The sequence below is a fragment of the Rhipicephalus microplus genome, chromosome 2 (assembly GCF_043290135.1).
Source record: "Rhipicephalus microplus isolate Deutch F79 chromosome 2, USDA_Rmic, whole genome shotgun sequence".
Classification (NCBI taxonomy): domain Eukaryota; kingdom Metazoa; phylum Arthropoda; class Arachnida; order Ixodida; family Ixodidae; genus Rhipicephalus; species Rhipicephalus microplus.
Genome location: NC_134701.1, coordinates 22,997,812 through 23,009,280, shown reverse-complemented (window position 1 = coordinate 23,009,280; position 11,469 = coordinate 22,997,812). Strand labels below are relative to the sequence as shown.

Here is an 11,469-nt window from a genome sequence, read left to right as displayed (position 1 = left end):
AGAGAGATGTAATTGGCCTGCGAAAGCAGCACAATTACATTTTCTCGCAAATCGTCAATGCGGATGAAACTCCTGTTTATTTTGAAATGTCGTTGGACACAAGGATTGAGAAGACGGGCAGCAGTTCGGTGAGCGTGCTGACCGGCGGGAACACGAAACTGCGCAGCACATTCTTGCTTTGTGCCCTCGCCGACGGCACGCAACTGCGACCGTACGTCATCTTGAAAAGGAAAACTCTACCAAAGGTTCATTTGCCTGCCGGTGTGGTGGTGCGCGCACACGAGAACGCGTGAATGAACAGTGACTTGTTCGTAGACTGGATCAAGACGGTATGGGAGAAGAGGCCCGGTGCGATGCTCGCAAAGAGGTCCATGCTGGTTTTTGACTCGTTCCGCGGCCACACAACTGAGGAAGTGAAGGACCGCCTTTCACGCAATGGCACCGACTTAGTTGTTATACCCGGTGGAATGACGTCAATGTTGCAGCCTCTCGATGTGTCGCTTAGCAAGCCCTTCAAAGCGCATGTCAAGCGCTATTACGCCGAGTGGATTGCCGAAGTCTGCTACGACTTGACGCCGACAGGACGATTCCGAAGGCCTGATATTGCCCTATTCTGCAAGTGGATTGTCGAGGCATGGAAGGCCATTCCAGGTGAGATGGTGCGAAAAAGTTTCAAAAAATGCTGCATGACAAACAACATGGATGGAACCGAAGATGACCTTGAGCATAATAGTGAGGACTGCGACTCAAGTGATAGCTCTAGCGAGAGCAGCAACAGTGAATGAATTGTGACTGGCCTTGCAGGCAGTGTATTCTGCTTGCTAAATAAAGCTTTTTCTGTCTACATATGTGCTATGTTGCTTGAGCAGTAGCTTTTGTACAGCCTTTCCTGTATATCATATGTGCGGGCAATACGCGAGGATTTTTTTTTTCTTTCTCGGTGAGCTGAAAGTGGGGGTGCGGATTATATGCAGGGGCGGGCTATACGCGCAAAAATACAGTATGCACGTGCGCACGGCGTCGAAAACGAAGAGCAAGCAACAGGGACAAAGACACCGCGGAAAACTATTTGGTAAGGCGCCCTCCATAGGCAACGCGGCCTCGGATATGTGACGCTAACTAAAAGTGTGGCACTGTCAATGCGAAAAAGTAGTTTTCTTGTACTTTTTATTTTGGTTTGGAGTTGGGGGGCGGGGGCACACCCGCGCTTGCGTCCGCGGTGGCGAGAACGGTGGCCATGCCGGCTTGTGGGGTGCAGGCCCACTTGCCCACACTCACGCGAGGAGGGTGGTGAGAGCAAGCGCTCTCTTTCACCTGGTGCGCCGTGTGCGCCGCCGCCGCTTCGCACTTTGTCGAGGGCAGGACAGCCGCGGAAGATGCACGCTCGCACAAAAATGCCAAAATGCAGAGCGAAATTCCTAGATCATCCGTGGGGAAAATTCATTATATCAAGGTTGTCTCCCACTGTTACTTTGTTACATAGAGGTTAAAAATACATGTGCTTTTATGGAGCAATGGCGGGGAATAGAAAAACTTTGTTATATGGAGGAATTCTTTATATGGAGGTTCGTTACAAGCAGGTTTAACTGTATTAGATCACAACACGGGTCATGCGCGGCGCCGTAGTCCCCCGTTGTTCGTAACTACCATCACACGAAATAAGAGAAAAAAAAAACTCGATAAATAAAAAACCTTAAGGACACGGTTGGGTTTGAACCCGAGTCCGCTGCGGGCCAGCCCAGTATTCTACCACTGAGTCACGCCGGTGCTTGACACTTGTTTCGCAAAGTTGCGTTATAGCCAGGCTTGATGTCGGGAAAGGAATGAATGGCGTTAATATGAGTGATAAAGCTTTTTAAAACAGCAAATAAACAACCAGGCGTCACACAATGCGAATAGTGTAACAAGTTGGTCGTCGAATGCTCCAACCCATTACAAAAGCTTGTTTTTGTTCAGCTATTAACTGTGGCGCATACCCACTTCAGCCATAATTCCTCATCGTTGTCAGCCACTGCATAAACAATTGGCCCTTGCAAGAGTTTAGGGGATACCACGCTTCTCTGAAGAATGACGAAGGATAACATAATGAATGCTGCCCTACTGCCCAGAAATTATTATTATTTATGGCATAGTGGGTACCCAGCAATTCTGCTTGTAGCAGTTACCCAAAAAAGTTTAAAAAATGCTCTGAAAGGCCATTTTTCCAGCTTTCGCTCTGTGCTGCGTATTTCGTGCAGGCCTGGAGCTATTTTTTTTTTGCATTGTTACATTTTGTGAACCAACTAGCCCCGTTTAATACAATCATGTCTTGTGTTTGTCCTAAGTACCACTGACCAACTAGTTCGAACTTGCCCAATAAGCAACATTGTTCACTTTGGAGAACAGAACTTGGCAATCTGCCGGTTAGCATGTGAACACTTACTGCAGTGCGTCAAATGAACAAGTACGTATGTTTGAAGTATCACTGGCCTGTTTGGTTGATGGGGCTTCATCAAAATGCAGCAGATCATTTTCATCTAAGGTTTGTAATGAACAGTCATTGTAACATCAAGTCTTTCCCGCTGTCACTACTTGTTTGTATGTAGAACTTTACACGTAGCACGTAACGAGGCAGCCCACACTGTTCAATTGATTACTATCACCCACAGGACACACATCATGTGGCACTTGCAGAAAAGTGCCGACACAGCAAGCAGCATGGCTTCCGTTTTATTTTGTGCCTTCAGACTGACACACACTCTTTGGTGGCAGGCATCGTTCCTTGTTCACAACCTTTTCATAAAAGTTGCACTACTCATCACAGTTGAAGGCTTGGCCATCTGTACTCTGTGGTGCCACTCTGGCTTGCAACCAGTCTTGCATAGCAAAAACCAACGCACAGAATCAGCAGCCTTTCTCGCATCTGATGGCCTGTGCTTGGGTTGGCAGGAAGAGTCGCTCCATGTGTGGCCCATTTGTCAAAATGAGCACTTAAGTCCTGCACAGACAATTTTCAAGAGCCTTCAAGCGGGAGCACTGAGTTCAGCTGCAGGCCGTTGACGCAACACAGTTCCTTCAGTAGGCGCCGCCGGTGTATCAGGCGTGTTCACGCCCTCCTTGCCTCGAGGTCCACAACAGGTCTGGGCCACACAGTTGGTACGGCTGGGACAGTCCAAGACACAGTCCTTGTCGTCACTCTGAAAGCAGAAAACCAGTACAATGGACTAAAGGAAATCTGTTAAACAGAACTGCTGCTTAAATGAAACAACTGCCTTTGATGTCATTGGTTTTATACTTGGATGCTGCAACCCAGCTCACCTCTCAGTAAACGGAACTTCTGTTAAATGGAACACATTTTCGTGGTCCCTTCAGGTTCTGTTTAATGAGAGTCTACTGTAGCTTCTTCACACCGCTACCTCACTTCGTGCTCTGTGCTGCTCTGATTCATGCATTCAGTCTCAACTACTATTACTCATCAATATTTAGACAGTACCCGAAAAATGTCTGTCACTGCTACAGACACAGCTTGTTGTGTGGAGAATGTTCCATCATCACCGAACTGACTGCACCCACTACAGCGACCACATTCAACCCAGTCCTGTGCTTGCTGTTCAGCAAACTTCTTCATCTCACCAAACTTTCTGCCTTGCAATCTCGCAAAATTCAGCCTGTTACTCTTAATAACCAGCAGCTATCTTGCCAATTTCTGGTTCTTGGCTCCTCAACACTTGTGCGTTCCCCGACCCACCCAGCTCTCTTCTTGTCCCTTCGGTTCTTTTTCTGTTTTTCTTCGTCAGTCAGCATGTGACTGATGGTGTGAGCTGTTTCACAAGTTTTGCCATTCTGTAAGCAGGCAATCGGCTCTATTTGAACTGTCAAAGAGATGAAAAAATGCTAATGTTCAACTAAAACAACAAAAACAGCGTGGACAAGCAAATAAATTGAATTAACTGAATTTGTGCAATGGGGCAGTTTGAATCACGCATCTACATGCTAATGTTCAACTAAAACAACAAAAACAGCATGGACAAGCAAATAGTTTGAATTAACTGAATTTGTGCAATGGGGCAGTTTGAATCAGGCATTAACATACATTGAAAACACAGCAGGCAAACCAACATTTAAGATTTATTTCAGCTAACCAAGTTTGAATTTTCGAGAGTCTACTGCATATTTTCACTTTGCTCATCACAGAGCTTTCTTTCGTCAACAGGAACTATGCCCCATAAAACACTTGCAAGATAGCCCGAATCAATCAAAGAGAGCTGGTTGCACTTACTGCTTCCATCAACAATAAGCGTTGAGCCTGATGCAGATTACACTGTTTAGAGACTGTAGAGTAGTGAATGATTGGAATGAAGAGATTTCTGCAACCTAACAGGCCATAAAGAAGAACGGCTATTTGGGCTAGCTGGTTAAACTTAATGGTGATAAGGGTTGCAGCGCAAGCATGAAGGTGCTAGAAGAAACGAGAAAAAAAAGGCGAGGCAAGGAAAGCAGTGCTCGTGTTGTCCTCTTTGCTTTCCTTGCCTCGCCTTTCGTTTCTCGTTTCTTCTAGCACCTCCGTGCTTGTGCTGCAACCCTTATTACCATGTAACAGGCCATAGAGTTATGGGGAGAGGGAACCATTAAGTCGTCTGGACACCTCTTTCACCAACTGGGGAGGAATCAAATCCAGTGCCTTTCGTGTTGTAAGTACGGTTGAACCCCGCTGCAACAAATCTGACGGGGTACTGTAAAAATTTCGTAGTAGTGAAATCGAAAAAATATAGCTGATCTGAGCTAGCAAAACAAACAAACGTTTATTCTCAGAATTCAAAAAGTGTCCACTGTTTCCTATTCTTTTCCAGCAGCGTCACGACCTGATTCTCACCCATGCATAGCGAGGCCATGGTGAAAAGCACACAGAAACAACGCCTAAAACCACCTTCGTGAACAAACCAAACAGTTGCATTAACACGCTAACACCAGAAGCTGTCTGCCGTCAATGTGTATCCGTAAACGCCGAGATGGAGACAGGGTATCGTGGAGCGGCAACTTCTATGCCTTTTATCATCTATCACTCGCGGCTAGCTGATTTTGCTGATTATGCAGACGAACAGCCGCTCTGATTAGTTACCATACTGGCCAAGCGCGAACATAATGATAAGCATCGGAAAAGGCATCGTTCCGCAGTTGCACCGAGCAGCTGAGTGAAGGAAACCATGAGCTGAGCGACTGAGCTTCAGCTTCGGATCGCCTGCAGCCCAAAAGCAACGTAAGTGGCTTGCTTTTACAGCAAGCCAGTGACAAAAAAGCAAGCCAGTGGCAAAAGCAGGGCAGTCTCATAGCCATCGCTATCGAGCAATAGCGGCGCCCATGCTTGCTAAACAGCGGCAGTGTCTGGTGGTGCCAACGCATGTTTTAAACTTCGTTGACGCACTTTCACGCTCTGAAAACTCATCAAAATGTTAAAGATTGGGTTTAGTGCATAGCAATAAGTATCTGAGCCTGGAATTGCATTGTGAAATTTCTTTGAAGCAGGACGACAGAAGAAAAAGTGTTCGTTGTGGCGACATTATTTATGCATTGACTCCTGTGTACTGCTGACGGGAAATCTTGAATTTTGCAATGTAGCGGAAATTTTGTTTAAACGGTGTTCGTTGTAGTGGAGTTCGACTGTACATACTAGATGCTCTGATGGCCGCTGTGGCTAGAGTGATGTGTAATATACGATTCCCACATGCTCTCTGCCACTCCATAGGTGAGGTAAGTATGGCACGCCGTTTCAGAAATGCATTTGCAAAGATTTCGTTTATTGTCTCAGACTTCTCATGTGGCAGCAGTGAAATTGTGGACGAAAATGCTTCCTCATACTGAGGTTGAAAACACAGTTTTCTACAGATTCAAAATTATCAATACTTCCCTACTTTGGTATCGAGAATTTCATTACATTAAGACTTGTTACATTGAGGCTTACTTGTTAAACAAAAAACGGCAGAGACAGGCCTGACGACCACTCAGATTTAGGTGTTTTTTTTTTTTTTTGTGCATGTGCTGTTTCTACAGGCATCATGGAGTTGAGATGGACTTGCCTATCAATTGGATGCACTGGGAGAATGGCTTTGCCAACCTCACTGTGATAAAAGTGCAGAAACCAACATTCTGCGTCAGGCTGCCGACATGCACCTTGTTTTGCCACGGACAGCAAAAGATTTTTCTGTCCTCCAGACAATCAAAACAAGGAGTGCATGAATATTCAAACTTTCAAATATTATTTAATAGTGCCAGCATTTCGATTTCAACTGGAATTTAACTATTCGAAGTATTCCCCCATCCCAAAAACAGATACAGTCGACATTAAATAGTGGTGTCTTCATATTCTTACGAGTAACTTTGATAAATTATATACGATGGACCGTGCTCGGCGAACAAGATGGCGACAGTTCATCAACAACCAGAAACCGACGTCATCTTTCTCTTTTTTGCAGCAAGGCTGTGCCGGCTGTTGTGTATCATAACCCCCCGGCGGTAGAAGCACCGTCTCGGTGCTTGAGCAACTTAGATGTGGTAGAAGGAGGGTGATAAGGCTTGAGTCGAGCTATGTGCACGATGTCACTCGAAGGTGACGATGATGACATTGGATCGGCTGGAATGATCTCGTATGTAACATCAGTCACCTGGCGAACGACGAGGTATGGTCCAGTGTAGCGTGACAGCAGTTTTTCAGAAAGACCTACACACCGAGTGGGGTACCAGAGGAGGACAAGGGAACCCGGTGAAAAGTGCACGTTTCGATGATGGGAATCGTAGAGCTGTTTTTGGTGCTTCTGTGAGGCCTGCAGACGGCTGCGGGCGAGTTGGCATGCGTGGTCGGCTTGCGCGATGGCTTCGCCGGCATACTCAGTGACTGAGGGCAGCAAGGTGTCAAAGGGCAGGGCGGGTTCTTGGCCGTATAGAAGATAGAATGGAGAATAGCCGGCAGTGTCGTGATGTGACGAATTATATGCGAACATCACAAATGGCAAATAAATGTCGCAGTCCTGGTGGTCGGCCGCTATGCATTTAGAAAGCATGTCGGTTATGGTGCGGTTGAGGCACTCCGTAAGACTGTTCGTTTGCGAATGGTACGAAGTCACAAACTCGTGCTTGGCAGAGCAAGAGCGCAGGATTTCGTCAACGACAGCTGATAGGAAAGTCCGGCCCCAGTCAGTGAGAAGTTGGCGTGGAGCTCCGTGTACTAAAATAATATCATATACCAGAAAGTCCGCCACATCGGTTGCGCAACTCGTTGGAAGTGCTCGTGCAATAGCATACCGTGTCGCATAGTCAGTGGCGACAGCGATCCATTTGTTGCCTGAGCTGGAGATCGGGAATGGGCCAAGCAGGTCGACGCCAACTCGAAAAAAAGGTTCAGTGGGAATGTCGATCGGCTGAAGGAATCAAGCTGGTAGGGAAAATGGCTTTTTGCGGCGCTGGCAGGGCTCACAAGCGGCGATGTAGCGGCGAATGAATCGGGCAAGACCAAACCAAAAGAAACGACGACGTACACGGTCGTATGTGCGAGATACGCCTAAGTGGCCCGCCAAAGGAGCGAGCGTCATGAAGTTGATTGAGGACAGTCGCACGAAGATGTGCTGGTATGATGGGGAGCAAGTCATGGCCATATGGATCAAGGTTACGACGATACAGGATCCCGTCTTTGACCAGGAACATTTGTAAAGATGCGTCGCGAGGCATTGACTCAAGCTTGTCAATGATGGTTCGCAGGGAAGCATCCCGGCATTGTTCGTTGCCAAGGTTGAGTAGCTGCATCACAGACAGAAGGTCTGGAAAGGTGTCAGTATGGGCAGCTTCTTCCACAGGGTAGCGTGATAAACAATCCGCATCTTGATGCGACCGCCCTGTTTTGTACGTTACGGTTACGGTATGAGGCTTGATCAGCGCCCCAGAAAACGGGGTGTCCTTCTTCAGGAGGTTTGTGAGTGGGCGTGCAATGATCGCGAAGTCCTTAACAGACCGTCGAAAGTAGGAGCACAAGCCTACAAAACTACGAACGTCCTTTGTTGACTTCGGAACAGGAAAGTACGTGACGGCGCGAATTTTCTCGGGATCTGGGCGGACTCCTGCGGCATTGACGAGGTGGCAAAAACTTCAAGAATCGCCGATTAACGATCGAGATGGGAGTCGAATGTGGGCGAGAAAACGATAACATCGTCTAAGTAACATAAGCAGATTGACCATTCAAACCCTTGGAGCAATGAGTCCATCATTCTTTCGAATGTAGCCGGCGCATTACAGAGATCGAAGGGCATAACTTTGAAGTGATAAAGACCGTCAGGAGTGTCGAATGCGGTCTTCTCACGATCCATCTCGTCTACAGCGATCTGCCAATAGCCAGATCGAAGGTCGATAGTGAAAAAATATGTAGCACCGTGAAGGCAGTCTAAGGCATCGTCGATTCTAGGCAACGGGTAAACATCTTTCTTCGTAATTTTGTTGAGATGCCGGTGATCTACAAAAAACCGCCATGTTCCATCCTTCTTTCTGATCAGGATGACAGGCGAAGCCCAGGGGCTACAGAGGGCTCGATTATGTCTTTTGCAAGCAACTTTACGACTTCCTGTTGTATGACTGTACGCTCAAACGCGGAAACACGGTATGGACGTCGGTGAACGGGACTTGCATCACCAGTATTGATGCGATGAGTAACAACACTCGCTCAGGAAACGGGCAAAATAGAATGAATTCTCAAGCGACAAAGGAGGCGGCGGTGGCTGTATTCGAGGGGAAGAACTGGACGCACTTGCTGAATGGACGCACTTGCTGGATGTATCAACCGCGTGGAAATAAGCTTGTTTTGCCATTTCATTCCGCGCATTCTAAGTTAGTTAAGGGAGGTATCGCAAAATCTTGCTTTGTGAATGCCTTGTGAAAATCCTGTGTGCACAAGATTACAGAAAGCTTTGTTGAGCAACCTTCAAGGCTGACGTCGCGGCAGGTTACCCCAACCACGTGCAAGTTTCCGTTGCCGAAGGCCTGCTGCATGAACTTCAGGCCAAAGGGAACGATAACGTAGTCCAACCTGTCACAGCTAGACAGGCTTTCGTCGTGGTTCCGTATATGCACAAGATAGCGCACAATCTTAAGAAAGTGGCACAGCGAGTTAATGTGAAGGTGGTCTTTACGGCCCCTCAAAAACTGAGTCGCCCGTTCCTCCATCCAGACCCACTCACGGTTGCACTACAAAACATGCAAATAAATTTAGAGATTACATCTGTAACGTGGTGTATCAGCTGCTGTTATCGTGTGGAAAGTATCTCGTCGGTCAAACAGGTCGTTGTATAAATGAGAGGCTGAGGGAACATATGTACAATGTGGATCACTATAAACAAGGATGGCTGTCCGTTCACTGCAGCACGTGTGGCTGCCGGCCAATATTTTCAGAGTGTACCATTGTTGCAAGATGCAGGGATCACACCACACGCGAGATCATAGAGGCAGAAAAGATTTGCTCATTGAAAGATGCTCGTGTTAGCACCCCTTCTGCCGCGCTCACAGATGAAGAAAAGTTGTTCTTTTGCTTGTCGGGGTGATGTGCTTATGCATTATCATTGTGTTTCGCGCATGATTGTTGCGACTGGTAACTGTATAAAAGCAAAGACCTTCATAAGAAATAAATTGTTGGCAGCTCAGTGCCCTGTCTCGTCTCTTTTCCTGTCCCCTCCTGTCCTGTCGTTTGCTCTGGTAAGCACTCTTTATCATGTTATGCCAACACGCCCAATCCTACTGTCTTTTGGGCAGAAGTAATATGAATTTTTTCGACGGGCGCAGGCGTGGTTTTGCGGCCGCTTTGGCATTTTCAGTTAAATTCTCCGGTGTGAATTCTCCAGGACTGATTTTTTTCTTGTTGACTTCAAGGAGCATTTTTCCGGTCGCTATAGCGGCAAGGCGAGTGAATTTCCAATAAGTTTTGCCGCTTTTACTCCCTTTGATACCAAGTGTGAATGCACTTTAAGAGCCAGCAGCATGAGTGAGGAAGCTGCGGCACTTCATTGAGAGGTGATGGAAGCAGAAAAGTTCAAAAGATCATCATGGACTTTTTTAGCAAGAAGTAGTTGACCCCAATAAATCCTTGTTCATCTTTAACTTGTTTTTTGTTCATACGAATTTGGGATGATACGAATATTTCGCATGCACCCTTCTAATTCATATGATCGAGATTCCACTGAGACACAGGTGCTCTTCTTTATACTTGTTTTGTTAATAACGCAGTAAGCCTGTTGTTCTCCATAAACAGTAGATTCATCAACAAACGCACGCGATGAACTGCCTGGAGCACTCGTGCACATCAGCTGTTACAGGCATCGTAGCTGCGGCGGCCAACACGAAATCCTCATCACGAAAGTGCTTTCTGTGAACCTTTGGCTTTACCAGCAACATACGCGTGGCTCATTTCTTCACATATGGGCTTATTATGAAAATGTACAGCGGGACCTGTTGCATACGTCTGGCCCTGATGCATCGAACAGTACAACAAGCTGAAGCTTCTTGCAGTCCACCTCGGTTATGTAGCGGTTACAGTAGTCAGGTGCTAACGCAAGGTCGCGGTTTTGATCTCGGCCGCAGCACTCACGTTTAGATAAAGCCAAAATGTTGAAGGTCAATATACCACTGCGCTATGCCAGTGCACGCTAAAGAACACCTGATGGCCAGAACGTCTGGAGCCCTCCACTATGGTGTCCCTTAATCATACTGTAGTTTTGAGATGAAAAGCCCCAGATATATTATTTTTTTATATGCTTCACTGCATCACACTCTCACATTGCAGCGCAGTTGCCTTTCGGGCTCTGCCTAGAAGCAGCTTGCACACAACCTAGCACTGCTTATATGGCAATAATATCTCCAGCTGGCCACACAGTTCCCACTGAGAACTGAATGCTGCACACTGCAATTACACTGAAAAGTCCACAGTAAGGCAAGCAGAAGCATCCTATCTGTGAAGTCAAAACAATCGCGGCGCCGGCTTGCCCAGTGGAAGCCCTCGCGGCCAATATAGATGTCTACTGGGTGGATTAGGAACTGCAAGCTCAAAGGAAGCACGCCCTTATTCGCTGAGCTTTCACAGAAGCTGAAAAAGTAGGTGAGACTAAGGAAATACTAGCATCCTTTGCCTTTCACGTGTAAAATGTTGTCGGCAACGCTTTGATTGGATCAAATCATGTAAATAAATACAATTTGACCGCTGGTTTCCCACATTTTTGATAAGACAACTAGAAAACACCACCACTCTAGGACTTCACCAACCTATCAAAAGGAAAAGATTTCCCATTGATAGTATCTCGTAAAATTATGCTTAGGAATCCTCTCCAACTTTTTTTTCGTCAATTTCACTTTAAATTGCTTGAAAAATATTCGAAGAATGTTTGAAAGATATTCAATCCAATTTGCACTCAAACTTCGATTCGCTGTGCAACTAAAGTTTTCCCTGTTCACACAGCTCTGATCAAA

At 46.5% G+C, this 11,469-nt stretch overlaps 1 protein-coding gene across 1 annotated transcript in view; it reads right to left on the bottom strand.

Moving 5' to 3' along the window:
- Positions 1-2,693: 2,693 nt before the first annotated feature.
- ZnT63C (solute carrier family 30 member 1) overlaps positions 2,694-11,469 on the bottom strand; it is an 83,773-nt gene continuing 74,997 nt past the window's right edge. Inside the window, exon 7 of the mRNA XM_037420283.2 lies at positions 2,694-3,176. Coding sequence (XP_037276180.1) covers positions 3,003-3,176 — 174 coding nt within the window. The 3' untranslated portion in view covers positions 2,694-3,002. The remainder of the gene's footprint in view (positions 3,177-11,469) is intronic.